This window comes from Pituophis catenifer, unplaced genomic scaffold, assembly GCF_029215685.1.
Source record: "Pituophis catenifer annectens isolate HBS135680 unplaced genomic scaffold, rPitCat1.0.hap2 SCAF_10, whole genome shotgun sequence".
NCBI classification, from domain to species: Eukaryota; Metazoa; Chordata; class Lepidosauria; order Squamata; family Colubridae; genus Pituophis; species Pituophis catenifer.
This window is the reverse complement of record NW_027256890.1, coordinates 8,782,032-8,806,140: the sequence shown is the minus strand read 5'-3', so window position 1 is coordinate 8,806,140 and position 24,109 is coordinate 8,782,032. Positions and strand designations below refer to the sequence as shown.

The 24,109-nt window shown below is 44.4% G+C and overlaps 1 protein-coding gene across 1 annotated transcript in view; it reads left to right on the top strand.

Moving 5' to 3' along the window:
* Positions 1 to 24,109, top strand: part of TBX1 (T-box transcription factor 1) — a 41,805-nt gene that overhangs the window by 6,782 nt on the left and 10,914 nt on the right. The window contains 3 exon segments of the mRNA XM_070950798.1: positions 6,424 to 6,525; positions 12,825 to 12,996; positions 16,708 to 16,863. Of these exon segments, the coding sequence (XP_070806899.1) occupies positions 6,424 to 6,525; positions 12,825 to 12,996; positions 16,708 to 16,863 (430 nt within the window).

The window sequence follows — 24,109 nt, the reverse complement described above, 5'->3', positions numbered from 1 at the left end:
CCTCCCGGGTTTAAAATATGCAACGAATGGCAGTTTTTTTTAAAAAATAAATAAAAATAAACATATTTCTATTGATTTATCCTATGTGCATAACCGCCTGTCTCACAAAAGCGCTTTCAAAGTCACCCCCCTCCCAAGAGGATTAAAAAAAAAAAAAAAAAAAACTCCGAAAAAGTGTGGTGTTTTCTGGCAAGAAGAGCCGTCCCGTTTATTGATTCTATTTATATTTCGTGTTTCTTAAATCGTCCGCCTCCCTCGGAGACTTTTGCGGGGAAACGAGCTTCGAACCGCTCTTTGCTCTTTCGAGCGGGGAGGGAAGTTTTCCAAAACCCCCGCGCGGTGTTTTTTTTTTTTTTTTCCTTCTTCTAGTTGGTGGGGGGAAAGGACAGCCCTTAATTTGTAAGGTTGATTTCAACCGGATTGTATCGTTTGAGATTTCGTAAGGGCAGGACGGTTTACTGGGGTCCCTACGGACAACTACTCCCAGGAATAAAAATGTAAATGGTCGAAAAGGAAAGATCCCTTTTGCCCTTTTGATCTTTCATGATCAAATATTACATTATCAGATGTTATCGTCATCGTCAAATATTATGGCATCATATTAGATTGTCAGGTATTGTTTTGTGTTATAATATTTTGCATTGTATTATTATGCTATTTTAGTTATTATTCTGGGCAATCTACAATTAGAGTCACAGAGAAAGGCTGGCGAAAACTTATTTTTTGAATAGAGTAGAGTAGAGTAGAGTAGAGTAGAGTAGAGTAGAGTAGAGTAGAGTAGAGTAGAGTAGAATATGGAATGGAATATGGAACGGAACAGAACAGAATTCTTTATTGGCCAAGTGTGATTGGACACACAAAGAATTTGTCTTTGGTGCATATGCTCTCAGTGTACATACAACTTATTTTTTGAGTAGAGTAGAGTAGAGTAGAGTAGAGTAGAGTAGAGTAGAGTAGAGTAGAATATGGAATGGAATATGGAACGGAACAGAACAGAACTCTTTATTGGCCAAGTGTGATTGGACACACAAGGAATTTGTCTTTGGTGCATATGCTCTCAGTGTACATACAAGCAAATAAATAAATAAGCAAATAAACATTTTAAAATAAAAATAATTCAAGTCCAAGGGCATTAGTATAAATATTTATAAAGGACTTGACTTATATATATATAAATATTTATAAAATAAATATTTTAAGTAGAATAGAATTCTTTATTGGCCAAGTGTGATTGGACGCTGGAGGAATTTGTCTCCGGTGCCTAAACTCTCATTGTACATACAAACAAATTAAATAAATAAGCCAATAAAGCAAATAAACATTTTAAAATAAAAATAATTCAAGTCCAAGGAGTTATGGGTGATCGTACAGCAAGCCAGATGTTTAGATTATTATTGCTTATTTTATTCATTCATATCCCGACTTTATTCCTTTTTATAAATCACTCCAGGCTGCGAACTCGCCTAAATACGCCTTCGTCCTTCTGTTTTCCCCTTATTATTCTCAGACTTATGAGTTCAAATCGTCTTTATGAAATTATGTTCATACCGTCCGTGTCTGCGGGGGCCGGGGAACCATTCTAAAGGTCAGGACGAACTAAAAAGTTTGAGCTTTAAAGAAACCCCTGATTTAATTTGCGTGAGGAAAAGCTGTGGTTTAGGGAAAAAAATCGAAACAAAAAAAAAAAAAATCGACCCTCCGCCTCAAGACGGAGGTAAGAAAGCTGCGAAGGGGAGCGAAGGAATGGAAACAAATTCAGATCGTTTTCTCTCCGGGCTGGAAGAAAGACGCGCCGCGATGAATTTTTAAACGGAATTGTTGTCTTCTCGAGTTCCTTTGTCAATAAAAGCCCTCACTCAGGTTGATCTGGTCTGGGAGGCTTGGCTCACCGGCCTAGGAGCCAGCCCTGCTCTCTCCCGGGCGGCAAAATTAAGAGCAAAATGTTAAAAAAAGAAGTATAATGTGGATTGTGGATTTTAAACTTCTTCTTCTTCTTCTTCTTCTTCTTCTTCTTCTTCTTCTTCTTCTTCTTCTTCTTCTTCTTCTTCTTCTTCTTCTTCTTCTTCTTCTTCTTCTTCTTCTTCTTTTCCTTCTTCTCCTTCTCCTTCTCCTCCTTCTCCTTCTCCTTCTCCTTCTCCTTCTTTTCCTTCTCCTTCTGCTTCTCCTCCATTATTATCATTATCACTCAATCCTGACAAATAACTAGGGAGAAAAATAACTAAGAGCAAAATGTAAAAAAGAAGTATAATGTGGATTGTGACTTTTAAACTACTACTTCTTCTTCTTCTACTACTACTTCTTCTTCTTCCTCCTCCTCCTCTCCTCCTCCTCCTCCTCCTCCTCCTCCTCCTCCTCCTCCTCTTCTTCTTCATCCCCTCCTCCTCTTCCTCCTCCCCCTCCTCCTCCATTATTATCATTATCATTAAATCCTGACAAATAACTAGGGAGAAAAATAACTAAGAGCAAAATGTTAAAAAAAAAAAAAGTATAATGTGGATTGTAACTAGGGAAAGACAATACATTTAGAAAGGAGACGGGGCACACAGATAGTAAAATCCTCCCCCCCCCACTTGTTCCTCTCCCTCTCACCCACATTTTCCTCTCTCTGAAGTTGATTCAGACCAGGGAGAGGAGCAGCAGGGAAAGAGGGAAAAATCACAATGCTGGTGGTCTGCACAAGGCTTGGACTACAACACCCATCCTCCCCCACCTGGCTGGCTCAGAAGGCTGAAGGTTGGAGTCTGGGCAATTGTGAGAGAGGGCACCCAGTGGGAGAAACTGTTCTGAGAAGTCTATTCAAGCGACCTCAAATGATCCTGGGATATGTGTGTGTGTGTGTGTGTGTGTGTGTGTTTGTGGTGATACCAAGTGTGATTGCAACTCCTTTCGCTCTTTGGAACCAGCTAAAAGTTGCATGCAGCCGGTGCTTTCACTTCTCCTTCAGCTGAGTTTCAGGGAGTAAAAAAATATATATATTTCCTCACTGGATGGAATCTTGCCCACAAAGAGTTTGAAAGGAAGGTTTTTTAAAAATTGCCTTTCTTTCCCATTGAGTTTTCAATATCGGCTTGCCAGGAACCTCAGAATATTGCAATGCGCACCTTGTGTTTGGAAGGAAACTTTTCTAGGGCGTATGCCATGATTTTACACTTATGTTCAACGCAAGCCTGGAGCAGGGAAAGTGTTCGAAGCATCTATAAATTAAGAGGGAGGGAGAGAGTTTCTGTGAAAGGAGTCCCATGGGTTTAATAATGGAGTTTATTCATTCCTGGACATATACCACTGTTTTCCCAAAAATAAGACCCTGTCTTATATTTTTTTGAACCCCGAAATAAGCGCTTGGCCTTATTTTTGGGGAGGTCTTATTACTTTGGGACGCGTGGAGCAAAATGGGGCTCCTCTTGCCATTTTACCTGATTTCCAGCTTGGTCTCCCTAACCCTACCCAGAGGAAATGGCGGGGACCGGCTGCACATGTGTTTAAATATTTTTGGGGAGGGCTTATTTTTGGGGAAGGCTTATTTTCAGGGGGGGCTTATTTTAGTGCATGCGCTCAAAAGCCAGATTGGGCTTATTATCAGGGGAGGTCTTATTTTAGGGGAAACATAGTATATGCTATCTGGGAAGTTGCTCTGGGTTTGTAAAAGCTGAGCTCAAATTGCCTTTTTTTAAAAAAAAGCATTCCAGAACTTGCAAACTTGAGATTCACCAAAGAAATGCAAAAAGACAAACAAGACTAAGTTTGGACTTTGCATTGAATTGTGATGAGAACTGGAAGCATTACTACCCGTGTTTCCCCAAAAATAAGACCCGGTCTTATGTTGATTTTTGCTCCAAAAGATGCATTAGGGCTTATTTTCTGGTTAGGTCTTATTTTGAGGGAAATACGGTACTAAATGCATCCATCTGGCTGACAGTCTTTAACTGGGCCTTATTTGGGGGGATAGGGCTTATATTACGAGCATCCTGAAAAATCATGCTAGGGCTAATTTTCCAGTTGGGTCTTATTTTCGGGGAAACAGGGTAATACAATGGTGTGGACTTTTCAGGGGTGCCCATTTTCCAATGCTGCTTTCCTTTTTGTAAGGGGGTGTGAGGAATGGGCACCAAGGATGGCCAAGCAAGTGAGAATTCCTTGATGAATTTATTTTAACTCCTTCCAACGATGTCAAAAAAAGGATCCCTTAACTCAGAAGGCCAGGAAGGGGGAAGCTAAGAGTTTAAACTTGGGAGCTTAAGTTTAAAAAGTTGCTTCTTTATCTGTGGTGGGCAACCAAGTTTTTATTCTGGTCTGCCATATAGATTCTGACTTAGTCAATGGTGCTGGCTGGAATTCTTTTCCCAAAATGCTAAGTGCAGAATTAAGCAGTTAGAGAATTGTTGGGTGCTGTCTGAACTTGGTGGTTTTCTTGCAAACGTCTCATTACCCAACTAGCTAACATCATCAGTGCTAGAAGGGAGTGGGGCTTACTCTCTATTTGTCTGCAAAAAAACTACCAAGCTCAGAAGGCACCAAAGACCCCTGAGCTACAATTAACCTCTTCTATTGGTAGTTAGAGGGACATGGTAGCTCAGTGGCTAAGACGCTAAGTTTGTTGATCAAAAGGTCGGCAGTTCAGCGGTTTGAATCCCTAGTGCCGCGTAACGGGGTGAGCTCCCGTGACTTGTCCCAGCTTCTGCGAACCTAGCAGTTCGAAAGCACATAAAAAATGCAAGTAGAAAAATAGGGACCACCTTTGGTGGGAAGGGAACAGCGTTCCGTGCGCCTTTGGTGTTGAGTCATGCTGGCCACATGACCACGGAGATGTCTTCGGACAGCGCTGGCTCCTTGGCTTAGAAACGGAGATGAGCACTGCCCCCTAGAGTTGGGAACAACTAGCACGTATGTGAGAGGGGAACCTTTACCTTTATTGGTAGTTAGACAATTGAGACTTACAGAGCGAAATCTGAAGTCCGTCAGATGGATGGTATCCATCTCCCAAGTCATGTTTTTTTAGACCAAGATGCTGAAGAGACCAATCTGTAACCAGTGGGGCAAAGAACATACGATGAAGAAGAGTCTTGTGGCACTCTGAAGATGGCCAATTTACAGTCAATACCTAACTGGGGGCTCTCCTCATGATTTCATAAATTGGTTTAGAAGAGGAGGTTAGTGTTTTTTTCTAATGTCATCAAAAGATGGCTATGATGACATCCTCTCCAGACACGTTTTGGGCCACCACCATTGGCTGGTCTGAGTGAAAGAGGTCCATTTCATTAAGCAGGAACAAAGAACTTGTGGTGGAGAGAAATCCTCACATTTCCACACCAAGATCTCTATTGCTATCTCATAACATAAAGACGTTGAGACTCTAGAACAGTGATGGCTAACCTTTTTGCCATCGCGTGCCAGGAGGGGAGGCGGGGGAGGTTCAACCATGCCCACACCCATAATTCTGTGCATCCCGCCCTATGCATGTGTGCGCAACCCTCCCCTCCCGCTCTGGAGGCTGGGGACAGCAAAAAAGTCAGTTCCTGTCCAACCGGAAGTTGGGAAATGGGCTGTTTCAGGCCTCCGGAGGGCCTCTGAGGGGGTGGGGAAGGCTGTTTTTGCCCTCCCCAGATGCATAGAGAGGATCTGGAGCCAGGTGAGAAAGAAAAACAGGCCTTCCTCACCCCGCCCAGGCCCTCTGGGGGCAGGAAACAGCCTGTTTCCCTACTTCTGGTGGGCCCAGAAGGCCTGAAAATCAGCTGGCCGGTGCACGCATGCGCGCCAGAGCTGAGCTGGCTTGCCCACTGATATGGCTACGTGTGCCACCTGTGGCACATGTGCCACAGGTTCGCCATCACTGCTCTAGAAAGAGTGCAGAGAAGATCAACCAGGAGGATTAGGGGACTGGAGGCTAAAACGTATGAAGAATGGTTGCAGGAACTGGGCATGGCTAGTCTAGTGAAGAGAAGGACCAGGGGAGACAGGATAGCATCTTCCAGTATTTGAGGGGCTGCCACAGAGAGGAGGAAGGGGGGTCAATCTATTTCCCAAAGCACCTGAAGGCCACACAAGGAATGATGGATATGGAAACTGACCAAGAAGAGATTCAACCTAGAAATGAGGAGAATTTTTCTGACACTGAGAGCAATCAACCCATGGAATAGAAGTTGCCTTCGGAAGTTGTTGGAGCTTCATCACTGGAAGCTTTCAAGAAGAGGCTGCCATTTGTCAGAAATGGTGTGTAGGGTGTCCTGCATGGGCGGGGGCTGGACTAGATGACCTACAAGATCCCTTCCAACTCTGCCAATCTGTTAATCTAACCGCCTTCCTACAAGGTTCCGATTTTCTAATCGCTCAATGCCACCTCCATTTCCTTTTCTTTGGAAATCTGTCAGAATGGGCTTTGTCAGATGCTCCTCCGTCCTTCTCAGCTGTCTCCTTTTCCTTCCGCAGGAGAATGTTCCCCACGTTCCAGGTGAAAATTTTCGGGATGGATCCCATGGCCGACTATATGCTCCTGATGGACTTTGTACCGGTGGATGACAAACGTTATAGGCAAGTATTGGAAGTCTTCTCTGGGGAGTGGAGAGCTCTGCAAGGGTTGCCTTGAATGGATGTAACCTCCGAGTAGGCGGCTGAGTGTCTTGCAAGGAACGGAAGGGGGATGGAAATCACAAGTTACAACTAGATCCCCGGGCTGTGAGGCCTGTCTCCTTTTTCCCAATGCTGGGGGTGCAAATTCCCCACCGAGGCAGTATGTCCCTTGGAGGGATTCAGTATTGATTTTGCAGAATTGTGAGAGACAGTTTGGTCTGGTGGATAAGGCAGCAGGCTAGAAACTGGGAGGCTGTGAGTTCTAGTTTCCACTTAGGCATGAAAGCCAGCTGGGTGACTTGGGGCCAATCACTAGGCAATGGTGAATTCTAGTCCTACCTTAGGCATGAAAGGCAGCTGGGTGACTTTGAGCCAATCACTAGGTGATGATGAGTTCTAGCTCTGCCTTAAGCATGAAAGCCAGCTGGGTGACTTTGGGCCAATCACTAGGTGATGGTGAGTTCTAGCCCTGCTTTAAGCATGAAAGCCAGCTGGGTGACTTTGGGCCAATCACTAGGCGATGGTGAATTCTAGTCCTGCCTTAAGCATGAAAGGCAGCTGGGTGACTTGGGGCCAATCACTAGGCGATGGTGAATTCTAGTCCTGCCTTAAGCATGAAAGGCAGCTGGGTGACTTTGAGCCAATCACTAGGTGATGATGAGTTCTAGCCCTGCTTTAAGCATGAAAGCCAGCTGGGTGACTGGGCCAATCACTAGGCGATGGTGAATTCTAGTCCTGCCTTAAGCATGAAAGCCAACTGGATGACTTGGGGCCAATCACTAGGCAGTGGTGAATTCTAGTCCTGCCTTAGGCATGAAAGCCAGCTGGGTGACTTTGAGCCAATCACTAGGTGATGGTGACTTCTAGTTTTGCCTTAGACATGAAAGCCAGCTGGGTGACTTTGAGCCAATCACTAGGCGATGGTGAGTTCTAGCCCTGCCTTAAGCATGAAAGCCAGCTGGGTGACTTTGAGCCAATCACTAGGTGATGATGAGTTCTAGCTCTGCCTTAAGCATGAAAGCCAGCTGGGTGACTTTGGGCCAATCACTAGGTGATGGTGAGTTCTAGCCCTGCTTTAAGCATGAAAGCCAGCTGGGTGACTTTGGGCCAATCACTAGGCGATGGTGAATTCTAGTCCTGCCTTAAGCATGAAAGGCAGCTGGGTGACTTGGGGCCAATCACTAGGCGATGGTGAATTCTAGTCCTGCCTTAAGCATGAAAGGCAGCTGGGTGACTTTGAGCCAATCACTAGGTGATGATGAGTTCTAGCCCTGCTTTAAGCATGAAAGCCAGCTGGGTGACTGGGCCAATCACTAGGCGATGGTGAATTCTAGTCCTGCCTTAAGCATGAAAGCCAACTGGATGACTTGGGGCCAATCACTAGGCAGTGGTGAATTCTAGTCCTGCCTTAGGCATGAAAGCCAGCTGGGTGACTTTGAGCCAATCACTAGGTGATGGTGACTTCTAGTTTTGCCTTAGACATGAAAGCCAGCTGGGTGACTTTGAGCCAATCACTAGGCGATGGTGAGTTCTAGCCCTGCCTTAAGCATGAAAGCCAGCTGGGTGACTTTAGGCCAATCACTAGGTGATGGTGAGTTCTAGCCCTGCCTTAAGCATGAAAGCCAGCTGGGTGACTTGGGGCCAATCACCAGGAGACAGTGAGTTCTAGTCCTACCTTAGGCATGAAAGCCAGCTTGGCTGACTTTGGGCCAGTCCTGATCTCTCAGCGAAACCCACCTTTTACAAAGTTGCTGTTGTGGGGAAAATAGGAGGCGTAAGATGTGTTGAATATGTTCACCGCCTTGGATTTTATTTGCAAAAATAATACAGGATATAAACAATAAAACCTTGTCCTCACCCCAGCCCAGCCCATTGTTTTAATCTATTCTGTTAACTAAGGAGAGGAGTAAAAAAAAAAAAAATGACTTTTTGGAAACAAGGGGAAAAATTCACTTCTAGCAGACAGTCATGGGAAGAGTTTAGTGGTGGCATTCAGCCGGTTCGGGCGAATCTGTAGTGGCGACCCAGTGCTATGCCATCCTGTTTAGCCACATTTTCTAAGCCATGCGCATGCGCATAAGCAAAATGCTTTCAGTGCACGGCAAACCAGTGGTAAAATTATGTGAAATATACCCCTGGAAGGATTGATTAATCTATGCTTTTCAGTGGGGATGGGGGCTTCACTGGGTGGCGTAATCCTCCCCCAGTGGCCCTCCTCCCTCTCCTCCCTCCTCCCCCCCCCCCGACCCAAGTTTGTTCTTCCACGCTCCACTCCTTCCAGGCATTTCTCTCTCTCTCTCTCTCTCTCTCTCCAAAGCTCGTCTAAAAGTAACTGTCTTGCTTGGCCTTTGCTTCCTGCCAAGAAGCTGCAATTTAGGAGCAGGGAGCTAAATCTCAAATTTGTTGCTGGTTTTTTTTTTTTTCTTTTTTCCCTGAATCATTATTTTGCTTTGAGGCTTCAGTCATTTGTCAGCGATTATCTCCAATTTTGTTCTCAGTTTAAAAGCAAGAATGCCTTTGAGCCATTTTTTAAACAGATTTAGTAGAGATCTTTCCTTTCTCTCTTTCTCTCTTTCTTTTTCTTTCTTGTTTCTCTCTCTCTTTCTTATTTCTTTTTCTTTCTTTCTCTCTCTTTCTCTCTTTCTTTTTCTTTCTTGTTTCTCTCTCTCTTTCTTATTTCTTTTTCTTTCTTTCTTTCTCTCTCTCTCTTTCTTTCTCTCTCTCTTTCTCTTTCTCGTTTCTCTCTTATTTCTTTCTCTTTCTTTCTTGTTTCTCTCTCTTATTTCTTTCTCTTTCTTTCTCTTTCTTTCTCTCTTTCTTTCTCTTTCTTTCTCTCTTTCTTTCTCTTTCTTTTTCTTTTTCTTGTTTCTCTCTCTCTTTCTTATTTCTTTTTCTTTCTTTCTCTCTCTCTTTCTCTTTCTTTCTCGTTTCTCTCTTTCTTATTTCTTTCTCTTTCTCTTTCTTTCTTGTTTCTCTCTCTATTTCTTTCTCTTTCTTTCTCTCTCTCTTCCTTTCTCTCTCTCTCTCTCTTTCTTTTTCTTTTTTGTTTCTCTCTCTCTCTATTTCTTTATTTCTTATTTCTTTCTTTCTCTCTCTTTTTCTTATTTCTTTCTCTTTCTCTCTTTTTTCTTTTTTCTTTCTTTCTCTCTCTCTCCTCCCTCCCTCCATCCTTCCTTCCCTCCCACTTTACCTACCAACTGTGCACTCTCCACATGTGCTGGACTCCAGTTCCCATAATTCCCAGCATTATGTGGGGTATTAACTTGTGGAAAGTTCATTCAAATTCACATTCACTTTTTCTTTTTTCTTCTTTCTTTCTTTCTTTCTTTCTTTCTTTCTTTCTTTCTTTCTTTCTTTCTTTCTTTCTTTCTTTCTTTCTTTCTTTCATTTTATTTTCTGCCTGCCTGCCTGCCTGCCTGCCTGTCTTAATTTCTGTCTTTTCCTTTTTCCTTTTTTCTTTCTCTCTTTCTCTTTCCTCCCTCCCTCCCTCCCACTTTACCTACCAACTGTGCACTTTCCACATGTGCTGGACTCCAGCTCCCATAATTCCCAGCACTATGTGAGTGTATTCAGTGGGGGGAAAGTTCATTCACAGTCACGTTCACACATCATTCTTAACCCAGCTATGAACTTCAGCTACTTTTCTGGGCATACCTGATTCCTTAAGCTCATCAAACATGCAGGCTTCACACGACCCTCAGACAGTCGAATATCATTTGGGGTTCATGTGTCCTGTGAACACATCCACCACCTCTTAAACTGACCTCCTTTAGGGTGACTGATAACTCCAGCCAAAATCGAGCGTACTCTATATGAAAAGAGGAGAATATTCATAGAATTGTGCTGCTGGTGATTCCCCCCGCCCTCCATGGTTTGGGAAATCTGTCGGTATCGCTTCTTGCACAACCAGGGGTCCATCTCCCACCTGCCTTGCTCAAACATGCAAGCACATGTGTGCACACACATACACAATTCTCTCTGGAACAACGCTAGCATTTGTAGGTTTCTTTATTGATTAAATATGGATGTCGTCCATCTCACTCTCCAAAGTGACTCCAAGCAAGGTAAAGGTAAAGGTTCCCCTCGCACATAGGTGCTAGTCGTTCCCGACTCTAGGGGGCGGTGCTCATCTCTGTTTCAAAGCCGAAGAGCCACCGCTGTCCAAAGACGTCTCCGTGGTCATGTGGCCGGCATGACTCAACACCAAAGGCGCACAGAACACTGTTCCCTTCCCACCAAAGGTGGTCCCTATTTTTCTACTTGCATTTTTTTTACCTGCTTTCGAACTGCTAGGTTGGCAGAAGCTGGGACAAGTCACGGGAGCTCACCCCATTAGGCAGCACTAGGGATTCGAACCGCTGAACTGCCAACCTTTCAATCGACAAGCTCAGCGTCTTAGCCACTGAGCCACTGCGTCCCTTTACTGTAAGCATCTTACAGTATAGTTTAAAAGCATCAATATAAAACCATGAAGATGGTCAATGATGAAATGAACTTAAATGAATTAAAAACCAAGAGCACAGACGGGTAATTACTGCCTGTTTTCCACCACCCCTCCTTGGCCGCCCAACATTCGGGGGAGGGAGGGGGAAATAAAAAGAGAATCCACAATGACTTCATGGGTGTCGTGATGATGTCATCGCCCGCAGGATCCCAGTTATGATGTTACTCTCCCCTTCCTCTGCCCACTCCCCTTTGCAGAAACCTCCAAGCCTCCTTGCTCGCACGCTGACAAGGAGGTAAATATTTCGGCAACATCCCGCAGGGCCTCAAATATGTTTGCTTGTCAAAAGGAAACGGGATCTATTGCATGCAAGAAAGAGGATTTTTGCCTGAGGCGCCCCACCTTCCTTCTTGCTCGATTCCTCATTTGTTTCTGTTCAGCCTACATTGGGCACCTCCACCCTTCACCCGAAACCTGCTTTTTCAAGACTCTCTTGGCTTGAGAAGTCTAGAATCTCCTCGGGGGTCCGATGCCGGGCACTGGGGCTGGATAGAAGGCAGCCAGCATGGCCCAGATGCCAAGAGAACCGTCCTGACTGAGGTGGCTTCTCCGTGCAACCGCAATGCGGTCTTTAATCCAGCGTGTTGGGTTTACGTCGTATCTGGGCTGTTGTAGGAGATGACAAGGCTGAGCCTGAAAGGGGGGTCAAACGCGTCATAAGTCACGAGTCCCTGCTCCCATAAGAGATCTAACTCCAGCCCAATTTGAATGCCTCTATTATCCCTGGCTCATTTCCCTTAACGGCCAGTTGACTAGATTCTTCTTCTTCTTCTTCTTCTTCTTCTTCTTCTTCTTCTTCTTCTTCTTCTTCTTCTTCTTCTTCTTCTTCTTCTTCTTCTTCTTCTTCTTCCTCCTCCTCCTCCCCTCCCCTCCCCTCCTCCTCCTCCTCCTCTTCCTCCTTCCCCTTCTTCTTCTTCCTCTTCCTCTTCCCCTCCTTCTCCTTCTCCTTCTCCTCCTACTTCCCTTTCTTCTTCTCCTCCTACTCCTTCACCTCCTCTTCCTCCTCCTTCTTCCTCCTCCTCCTCTTCCTCTCCTCCTCCTCTTCCTCTTCCTCTTTCACTTCCTCTTCTCCTTCTCCTTCTCCTCCTCGTCCTCCTCCTCCTCTCCCTTCTTCTTCTTCTTCTTCTTCTTCTTCTTCTTCTTCTTCTTCTTCTTCTTCTTCTTCTTCTTCTTCTTCTTCTTCTTCTTCTTCTTCTTCTTCTTCTTCTTCTCCTTCTCCTTCTCCTTCTCCTTCTCCTCCTCCTCCTCCTCCTCCTCCTCCTCCTTTTCCTCCTCCTCCTCCTCTCCCTTCTTCTTCTACTACTTCCTCTTCTCCTCCTTCTTCCTCTTCTTCCTCCCCTCCCCCTTCCCCTCCTCCTCCTCCCTAAGAAAAAAGTGACTTTGGGCTGGCTTTTCACACTTAACAGTGAAAAAATAGCGAGCCCAGAATTTATGTGGCTAAGTGAAAATGTTTGTTAAGTGACGTTTGCCCCATATTACGACTTTTCTTGCCCTCATTGTTCTGTGAATCGTTGCACTTGTTAGCTTAGTACCATGGTTGCTAAGTAAACCTGGCTTCCTTGTCGGAAGGAAGGATGAGCGGGGCGATCAAAGAACCTAGGTTAGATCTCCTACATCTGCCAAATGTTTGGGTTTTTTTCCCCCCACTGTCCCGGTCAAATTTACGTCTGTGGGATTTCCTGGTGGTCTCCTTTCCAACCCTTGTGAATCATATCAATTCCTGATTGGTTTTGTTTTTTTTTAAATTTCTCCGCAGGTATGCGTTTCACAGTTCCTCCTGGCTGGTCGCTGGCAAAGCCGACCCTGCCACACCGGGAAGAGTGCACTATCACCCGGATTCTCCTGCGAGAGGAGCTCAGTGGATGAAGCAGATTGTGTCCTTTGATAAGTTGAAGCTGACGAACAATTTATTGGATGACAATGGGCATGTAAGTGGTCGCTGGGAAAGGGAGAACCAGGGACAGCTGGAGAGGGAGGTGAATATCCCCCCTAGCAGTACCAACATCACCATTTATTTCATCAGTTTAGATGCACGCCTATCACATAAGGGCGACTCTGGGTTTCTCACAATACATTAAAACAATAGCCACACCTTTAAAAACAACAACAACAACAACAACAACAACAATAATACTGTGTTTCCCCCAAAATAAGACCGTCTTATATTTTTTTGAACCCTGAAATAAGCGCTTGGCCTTATTGCCATGCGCTCAAAAGCCCAATTGGGCTTATTATCAGGGGATGTCTTATTTTGGAGGAAACAGGGTCAACAACAACAACAACAACAACAATAATAACAACAATAATAATAATACAGTGTTTCTCCAAAAATAAGACCCTTTCTTATATTTTTTTGAACCCTGAAATAAGCGCTTGGCCTTATTGCCATGCGCTCAAAAGTCAGATTGGGTTTATTATCAGGGGATGTCTTATTTTGGGGGAAACAGGGTCAACAACAACAACAACAACAATAATAATAACAACAATAATACAGTGTTTCTCCAAAAATAAGACCCTGTGTTATATTTTTTTGAACCCTGAAATAAGCGCTTGGCCTTATTGCCATGCGCTCAAAAGCCCAATTGGGCTTATTATCAGGGGATGACTTATTTTGGGGAAAGCAGGATAGATAGATAGATAGATAGATAGATAGATAGATAGATAGATAGATAGATAGATGGATAGATGGATAGATGGATGGATGATAGGTACATAGAGATAGATAGATAGATAGATAGATAGATAGATAGATAGATAGATAGATAGATAGATAGATTACGTGTTTCCCCGAAAATAAGACCCTGTCTTATATTTTTTTGAACCCTGAATTAAGCGCTGGGCCTTATTGCCATGCGCTCAAAAGTCAGATTGGGTTTATTATCAGGGGATGTCTTATTTTGGGGGAAACAGGGTCAACAACAACAACAACAATAATAATAACAACAATAATAATACAGTGTTTCTCCAAAAATAAGACCCTGTCTTATATTTTTTTGAACCCTGAAATAAGCGCTTGGCCTTATTGCCATGCGCTCAAAAGTCAGATTGGGTTTATTATCAGGGGAGGTCTTATTTTGGGGAAAACAGGGTAAATAACAACAACAACAACAACAATAATAATACTGTTTCCCCGAAAATAAGACCCTGTCTTATATTTTTTTGAACCCTGAAATAAGCGCTTGGCCTTATTGCCATGTGCTCAAAAGCCCGATTGGGCTTATTATCAGGGGATGTTGCAGGAACTGGGTATGTCTAGTTTAATGAAAAGAAGGACCAGGGGAGACATGATAGCAGTGTTTCAATATCTCAGGGGCTGCCCTAAAGAAGAGGGAGTCAAGCTATTCTCCAAAGCACCTGAAGGCAGGACAAGAAGCAATGGGTGGAAACTCCTCAAGGAGAGAAGCAACTTAGAACTAAGGAGGAATTTCCTGACAGTGGGAACAATGAATCAGTGGAACAACTTGCCTCCAGAAGCTGTGAATGCTCCAACAATGGAAATTTTTAAGAAGATGTTGGATAACCATTTGTCTGAAGTGGTGTAGGGTTTCCTATCTAAGCAGGGGGTTGGACTAGAAGACCTCCAAGGTCCCTTCCAACTCCAAGGATAGAAGGATCAGGTTGTCCTTTCAAATTCTTTCTGAATTGGTCAAGGAACTATTGACCAGATCTATTGGGCTACCAACCGTAGTTCTATACAGATCTATTGGGTTACAACAATGTGTCAGCATCTTATTAGCCTTAACTGGCCTTGAAAATTCAGCAAGATTAAGACTTGGTTGGGAGACTCAAGGTTGTGGGCCAAACTGGGAAGATGAAAAGACATTTCTGACTTAAAGCATCTCCTTTCAAAACTCACACCATAGTTTTCCCAATGAAAAATAGCTCATGGTTTTAAAGCCTTGGGGATCATCTCTCCCCACATGTATCCTCAAAAGATACTCTTCACATCTTTCCTCTACAACAGAAGAAGATGATAGGTGAGGTGTCCACCATGTTAGCTGGGAACGATGGGACCTGTGGTGTCATGCAGCTGCAAAGTTCTCGAGTGGGGTTTTCCAACTTTGGTGACATTAAGATGCATGGAAGTCGGCTTCCAGAATTCTGTGAGTTGGTCATCAACTCACTGCAAGACATCAAGGCTGAGAAACCCCACTCGAGCCGAGGTGGCGCAGTGGTTAGAGTGCAGTACTGCAGCTACTTCAGCTGACTGCTAGTTCAGCAGATCAGCAGATCAAATCTCACCGGCTCAAGGTTGACTCAGCCTTCCGTCCTTCCGAGGTGGGTAAAATGAGGACCCAGATTTTTGAGGGCAATATGCTATTTAGTATACTGATCTTTGGTGCAAGTTGCCCAGAGTCCTCGGAGAGTGGGCGGCATAGAAATATAAATAATAATAATAAAACTGTGTGACACAACAACCCCCATCATCCCCAGCCAACATGGCAGACAACTCACCCAGGGGTAGGCTGCTGGGGGTTTGGGAGAACCTCTACATAAGATTCTGTGCAGTTCGAAGAACCCCCAAATCCCACTCCTGGCTGGCCCCGCCCACCCTGCCCCTCTTTTCCCAGGAATCCCCACATGGCCCGTTTTGAATGCAGGTAAGTGCACAGCATGCACAGAGGCTCAGGGAGGGCGAAAAAACGGGCCTACTGGAAGTTCGGGAAGAAACAGGCCCATTTCTGGCCTCCAGAGGGCCTCCGGAGCCTGGGGAGGCTGTTTTCACCCTCCTGGAGGTTCAAGAAAAGCCTCCGGAGCCTGGGGAGGACAAAAATGCCCCCTCTGCCATGGTGCAGGAAGCCGACTAGGGCAGCGATGGCGAACCTTTTTGCCATCGTGTGCCAAGAGCGGGGGATTCTATGCACCTCACCCCCGTGCATGCACATGTGACCCCCCCTCGCTTCCCCCCCGCTCCTGGCACGCGATGGCCCAGTGGGCCCAGTAGGCCTGTTTTTCTCTCCCCCCAGGCTCCAGTGCTTTTCAAGGAGCTTGGGGAGGGCGAAAACAGCCTTCCTCACCCTGCGGAGGCCCTCCGGAGGCCGGAAGCGGCCCATTTGCCAACTTCCGGAAGGCCTCCGGGCGGAGGGGAGGCTGTTTTTGTCCTCCCCAAGCTCCTAGAAAGGCTCTGGAGCCTGAGGGGGAGAGAAAAACAGGCCTTCCCCACCACCTCCCGAGGCCCTCAGGAGGCAGGAAACAGCCTGTTTCCCAACTTCTGGTGGGCCCAGAAGGCCTGAAAATCAGCTGGCTGGCGCGCGTATATGCACCTGAGCTGAGCTTATGTGCCCACCGATATGGCTACGCGTGCCACAGGTTCGCCATCATGGGACTAGGGCATGCTCACCATGGCCGTGCCTACGCAGCAACTGGCCAGAGAATCCCTTGCTAAAATTGTTGAAGTCCGCCTCTGAACTCACCCTTCACCTTCTTGCCAAGTTGAGGGGAGCAAGAACTGCCATTGAAACGGCCTCTTCTAATCTGAATATTTTTATGGGGTGTTCCTCTCTCTCTCTCTCTCTCTCTCTCTCTCTCTCTCTCTCTCTCTCTCTCTCTCTCTCTCTTTCTTTCTTTCTCGTCGCTACCACCTTGGTGTGGCCGAACGGACCAGTTATACGATTTCCCTTGCTCGTTTTGCCATTCAGATCATTTTGAACTCCATGCACAGATACCAGCCCCGTTTCCACGTCGTCTACGTGGACCCGCGGAAAGACAGCGAGAAGTACGCGGAGGAGAACTTTAAGACCTTTGTCTTCGAGGAGACCCGGTTCACCGCCGTCACGGCCTATCAAAACCATCGGGTGAGTATCTGGAATTCATTAAGGAGACGCAGGGCTTTCCAAGACGTCATTTATCAACCAACCACCACCACCCCTGCCTGCCCCCCTCCTTCGCCTTAAAAAGCCACCTTCCCTTGTCCAGCACACATCTTCATCTAGTGACATGATGGATGAAGAGCCGGAAAAGAGAAGGTAGGTCGGAGATTGTTGGGTGCAGTCAATCAACCAAACTTTGCTTGTTTTGGTGGGGGTGGGTGGGTGAGTTGGGAAATTGGTGCAAAGCTCTTAAAGGCGACATACGTTCTTGTTTAAATCATCTCAGATGTGAGGACCTGGAGGGAAGAATTAAGGCCAGGGGTTGGTGGGATTCAGCTGGTTCGGACCGGTTCGGATGTTAATTTTAATCTGGTTTGCCGAACCGGTAATTGCAAGGACCGGCTGACCCGGGCTCACTCTGCCCCTCCCCCTCCCAGGAGTCTCCACGCAGCCCGTTTTGGATGCCAGGTAACTGCAGGGCCCGGTCGGAGGGAATGGGGATTTTGCAATATCCTTCCCCTGGAGTGGGGTGGGAATGGGGATTTTGCAGTATCCTTCCCCTGGAGTGGGGAGGGAATGGGGATTTTGCAGTATCCTTCCCCTGGAGTGGGGAGGGAATGGGGATTTTGCAGTATCCTTCCCCTGCCACGCCCACCAAGCCATACCACGCCCACCAAGCCACGGCCACAGAACCGGTAATAAAAAAAAAATTGGATTTCACCACTGGGTTGATCACGACAGGGTTCCAGAATTTTCAGTTTGGTAACATCTGGAACCTTAGAGGTACCTCCTCACCATGATGTGGGACTTCTAATGTGCAGCTGGTGACAAAGAAACCAGATGTGCGCGTGAAGTATTATTCTTTTTTTTATTATTATTGAAAAGTTTTTAAAAATTTTACACATATTTTCCCCTCTCTCCTCCCCCCTCCTGCCCCAACCCTCCCCCGCCCGGACTTTCCAGAGCCAATACAGGGTATAGCATTTAACAAACATAAAAAAAACCATACACTAACTATCTATAGATTTATCTCCCTCTTGCACTTTAACTCCCCTTGTTCATATCTAAATATAACTATTTAAACCAATTATTGCTTGAAAGTAATCAATCCACTTTCGTCCGTTCTTCAATAATAAGCAAGTCTTCTTTCTTCCAGTATTACACAATCAGAGCCCAGTTACAATTAACCATCGCATCTCCAACCCTTACCAAAATATTTTAACCAATCTCAAATAAAATATATTGTAAAAACCTTATTTTTATTTTTTACCCCATAAACTTATATTGATTCTTCCCGGAAACATTCCTTACTTAATAGCTTTGCATAAACTTATTCATCTTATTCTCTGCGTATAATCAAATACCATCTTCACTATTTAATATCTATAAAAAATATTGTAAAAACGAAGTATTATTCTTATCAGCTTCCCATGCATGCAATTACGGTGTCCCAATGGAGCAAAAAAAAAAAAAAAAAAAATTGTGTGAAGTTGCAGCTGGGGATAAAAACACCAGTTCACTGCATCTGTTTAATACATCTGGGAGATCTCTGTGCCCAGAATGTGCCCAGGGAGCCTGAAAGTCCTTTTATCGCATAATCCTTGGAGGATTATGGATTGCTTGTGTCTAATGTGACACCCCACCTCCCTTATAATATCAATGCCAGAAGACTAGATGGGAAATGCGTCTCTACAGCGAAGAACCCATGAAATTAGCAAAGCCCAACTCCGAGGCGACTTTGAATGCTTCAAATCAATCAGAAATAGGGGGGGGGGAAAGAGGCTTATTTATGTAAAAAAGAAAAATATTTGCAGGCTTTGGAGATGTTCCCCATCTCTGCAGCCAAAAATTGAAGCCAAGTAGGGTACAGACAGTTCTCAAGTTACAACAGTTCATTTAGTGATGTTTCGGCAGTGAAAAAAAGTGATTTAGGATTATTCTAATGTTTATAACTGTTAGCGCGCCTCCCCCATGGTCACGTGATAAAAATTCAGACGCTTGGCAACTGGCTCGTATTTATGACGGTTGCAATGTTCTGAGCTTTTGCAAACTTCTGGCAACGGGGAAGCCCAGTCCGGTTCAAGCTCAGTTCGCCTGGTGTGAAGAAGGCCAATTTCTCAACCAGTGCTCCTCAACCTTGGTGACATTAAGGTGTATGGACTTCATATCCCAGAATTCCCCAGCGAGGGAATTTTTCCCAGCCAGGAATGAGGAATTTTTCCCAGCCAGCTCCCAAGAGTTTCCTACCGATGCTGGCGGACAGGGAATTCTGGGAGTTGAAGTTCGCACATTTGTAAAGCAGGCTGACCGGGGAATCCTGGAAGTCCACGCATCTTAAAAGATGCTGGCTGGGGAATTCTGGGAGCTGAAGTCCATATATCTTAAAGCTTGCTGGATTAAGAATTCTGGGAGCTGAAGTCCATATAGCTTAAAGGATGCTGGCTGGGAAATTCTGGGAGTTGAAGTCCATATATTTTAAAGCAATCTGGCTGGGGAATTCTGGGAGTTGAAGTCCATATATCTTACATCATGCTGGGCTATGAATTCTGGGAGTTGAAGTTGATATATCTTAAAACAATCTGGCTGGGGAATTCTGGGAGTTGAATTTGATATATCTTAAAGCATGCTGAATTAAGAATTCTGGGAGTTGAAGTCCATATGTCTTAAAGCATGCTGGCTGGGTAATTCTGGGAGCTGAAGTCCATATATTTTAAAACTTGCTGGATTAAGAATTATGGGAGTTGAAGTCCATATATTTTAAAGCGTGCTGGCTGGGGAATTCTGGGAGCTGAAGTCCATATATCTTAAAGCAACTTGGCTGGAGAACTCTGGGAGTTGAAGTCCACCCTTCTGAGGAATTCTGAGAGTTGATGTCATCAAGGTTGACAAACCATGTTCACCACTCTGAAAGTCCCTTTTGGGAGGCTTAATCCAAGAGACTTGCTCTTTTCCGCACAGCTATTCTCCAGCCAAATAATGTACACTTTTTGCATCTCCAGCAAGTCCTGCAGACTGTCTGAAGAGTTATCTGCCTTCTCTCTGCTTTTCCTTAAGCATTTCATCTGCTAAATCCGTTGATGGCTTTCTGAAGGAATTTGATCACCCTGGGAGGCCTGATTTCTAGAGAAGTAAAGATCTCTACTTTCCCTGCTACCCTCCCACTCCTCAAAATTGGCAAAACAGCACGACGTAGGTTAAACTGATCTTCCCGTATTATCAGTGGAACCATAGGCAGCTCCCCTCCCTTCTCCTCCCTCACCAACGCAATTCACACACCCCCAAAGAGGGAAAAAATTGCGTTAGAATAATAATGAAAAGTCCACTTTCATTTCTGAATGATGCACCAGAATATTTTGCTTTGGTGGTGCGTGCGTGGAATAGAGAGCTTTTTAATTGTATTTTATTTTAATATTTTAGCTTATATCTTATATATCTTATATTTTATCTTTATTTTACTATTTTATTTGTATCCTGCCTTTATTAGTTTTACAAATACAGTGTTTAATTGTATGGTATTTTATTTTAATATTTTATTTTATATCTTATATCTTATATCTCACGTCTCATGTCTTATGTCTTATATCTTATCTTTATTTTACTATTTTATTTGTATCCTGCCTTTATTAATTTTACAAATACAGTGTTTAATTGTATGGTATTTTATTTTTTTATTTTTTAAAATATTTTATCTTATATCTTATGTCTTATATCTTATCTTTATTTCATTATTTTATTTGTAGCCTGCCTTTATTAGTTTTGCAAATATGGTGTTTAATTGTATGGTATTTTATTTTAATATTTTATTTTAATATTTTATCTTATCTTATATCTTATATCTTATGTCTTATATCTCATCTCATATCTTATCTTTATTATTTTATTTGTATCCTGCCTTTATTAGTTTTACGAATACGGGGTTTAATTGTATGGTAATTTATTTTAATATTTTATTTTAATATTTTATCTTATCTTATGTCTTATATATCATATATATCCTCTCTTTATTTTACTATTTTATTTGTATCCTGCCTTTATTAGTTTTACAAAAAACTCATTGGTGGTGAGCATACCCAGGTGAGGTGAATTGGGCTGAGAGAGAGCGATTGGCAAGTCACCCAATCAGCTTTCATGCCTAAGGCGGGACTAGAACTCTCAGCTGTCTGGCTATTGGCCCAAAGTCACTCAGGTGGGTTTCAGGCTTAAGTCTTAAGGACTAGAACTCACCATCTCCTGGTGATTGGCTCAAAGTCACTCAGTCAGACTTTCATTAAGATAGGACTAGAACTCACTGACTCCTAGTTTCTAGGCTGGTGCTGTAACCACTAGACCAAATTGTCTCTCAGATATGCAAAGGTTTTCTTAGGTCAGGAATCATGATATTTCGTATTCATTCAATTACAATGCGGGTGAAAAGATATCAATTCAAATTGGTCAGCTGGAATCTTGAATTTCCCAAATGTCTATGGAATTAAAGATTCTTTCGATTTTTTTCCTCTTACAAGGAACATACTATGCCCCCCCCCAAAATTAGTCTTGCATTTCAAAATCCTCCCAGGTGGTGGCAGCACTGAGCTAACCTTCAGTGGGTTTTTCAAAAAGTAGGGATGGACTAGGATGGGAGACCACCAGAAAATCCCAGAGCTGTCCATTAGGGTAGAAATGCAAAAAAAAATCCACCAAGAACATTACGCAGAAGAAATAGAAAAGAAATCTTGGGGGATGTGCTAGATTTGAAAGATGCCTGAGGGGTTCAGAAGTGCCCCATGGGGCAGGGGTGGAGAGGGGGGAGATTGCCACTGATCTCCTGCTTCCTCCTGATAGACCACAAATCTCTTGCTTCGGTGAGAGCACACCAGTGATGGGTTTCAAATTTTTTTACTACCGGTTCTGTGGGTGTGGCTTGTTGGGCATGGCTTGTTGGGCATGGCAGGGGAAGGATAATGTAAAATCTCCATTCCCACCCCACTCCAGGAGAAGGATACTGCAAATCTCCATTCCCTCCCCACTTCAGGGGAAGGTTACTGCAAAATCCCCATTTCCTCCCAATCAGCTGGTACTCGGGAGGCAGAGAATAGATGGGGGCAGGGCCAGTCAGAATTTTTACTACTGGTTCTCCGAACTATACAAAATTTCCACTACCGGTTCTTCAGAATTGGTCAGAACCTGCAGAAACCCACCTCTGGAGCACACGCTCCTTGAATCTGATCTGTAGATGTACACATCAAATGTACCATTTCCAAGTGAAGGAAGGTGTGCCTTTCCTTGCTAAATATAAGAAAAACGGTAACCATGTTCTTTGAGAAGGAGGAGGAGGAGGAAGAGAAGGAGTTGTTTTCAGAATAATGGAGAAAGAGGAGGAGGAAGAGGGAGAGGAGGAGAGGAGGAGGAGGAGGAGAAGGAGGAGAAGGAGAAGATTTCAGAATAATGGAGAAAGAGGAGGAGAGGAGAAGGAGGAGAGGAGGAGGAGGAGAAGATTTCAGAATAATGGAGAAAAAGGAGGAGGAGAAGGAGGAGAGGAGGAGAAAAGGAGATTTCAGAATAATGGAGAAAGAGGAGGAGGAGAAGGAGGAGAGGAGGAGAAAAGGAGGAGATTTCAGAATAATGGAGAAAGAGGAGGAGGAGGAAAAGGAGGAGAAGGAGAAGATTTCAGAATAATGGAGAAAGAAGAGGCGAAGAAGAAGGAGGAGGAGGAAAAGGAGGAGAAGGAGAAGATTTCAGAATAATGGAGAAAGAGGAGGAGGAGAAGGAGGAGAGGAGGAGAAAAGGAGGAGATTTCAGAATAATGGAGAAAGAGGAGGAGGAGGAAAAGGAGGAGAAGGAGAAGATTTCAGAATAATGGAGAAAGAAGAGGAGAGGAGAAGGAGAAGAAGGAGGAGAGGAGGAAAAGGAGGAGAAGGAGAAGATTTCAGAATAATGGAGAAAGAGGAGGAGGAGAAGGAGGAGAGGAGGAGAAGAGGAGATTTCAGAATAATGGAGAAAGAGGAGGAGGAGGAAAAGGAGAAGAAGGAGGAGAGGAGGAAAAGGAGGAGAAGGAGAAGATTTCAGAATAATGGAGAAAGGAGAGGCGAAGAAGAAGGAGGAGGAGGAAAAGGAGGAGAAGGAGAAGATTTCAGAATAATTGAAGAAGAGGAGGAGGAAGAGGAGAGGAGGAGAAGGAGGAGGAGGAAGAGGAGAGCGAGAAGATGTTTTCAGAATAATAGAGAAAGAAGAGGAGAAGGAAATTTCTTTTCATAAAGGAGAAGATTGAATTGCAACAACGAAGAAGGTGGAAGACTGTTTTTTCCATAATAGGTGAAGGAGGAGGAGCAGGAGGAGGAGAGAAGGAGCAGTGATGGAACACAAGGAAAACAGGGAACCATGGGATCAGGGCTGGAGGGAAGCTGCGCCTTTAAGAAGCCTTTTTCAGAATGCCATCCCTCTGATCGCTTCGAACAGCTGCTTATTTTTCTCTTCTGCTTTCTATCACTTTGACCTCGAAGGGCTGAACTGTCACCGAGGGGCTTAAAGTTTGTTTTTCAACCCATTCCGGAAACTCACAATCATTATACTTTGTCCCTGGATTTGTTTAAATATAAAGGGGTTATAAAGGAGGAAGGGGGGCGGGGGATGTCCCTTCCCCGCTTCACTCTTCCCCCACCTCCCTGTGAATGAAATAAATACTCCGCAGTGATGGTCTGGGGAATAGGACAGGGATAATTTTTGCAGATAATACGTGCTTTTCAAAACGGATCTGAAGGTTAAAAGATGCCTCTGTCCTGGTGCTGCGAATTAGACTTAAAAGAGCAAATAGCAGTAGCCCTTAGACTTATATACCGCTTTGCAGTACTTTACAGCTCGGTCTAAGCGGTTTACAGAATCAGCCTGTTGCCCCCAACAATCTGGGTCCTCATTTCACCCACCTTGGAAGGATGGAAGGCTGAGTCGACCTTGAGCCGGTCAGGATTGAACTCCTGTCAGTGGGCAGAGTTAGTTTGCAATACTGCATTCTAACCACTGTGCACCATGGATGGGTGGGAGGAAGGAAGGAAGGAAGGAAGGAAGGAAGGAAGGAAGGAAGGAAGGAAGGAAGGAAGGAAGGAAGGAAGGAAGGACGGACAATAGCAATAGGACTTAGATTTATATACCGCTTCACAGTGCCTTACAGCCCTCTCTAAGCGGTTTTACAGAGTCAGCCTCTTGCCCCCAACAATCTGGGTCCTCATTTCATCCACCTTGGAAGGATGGAAGGCTG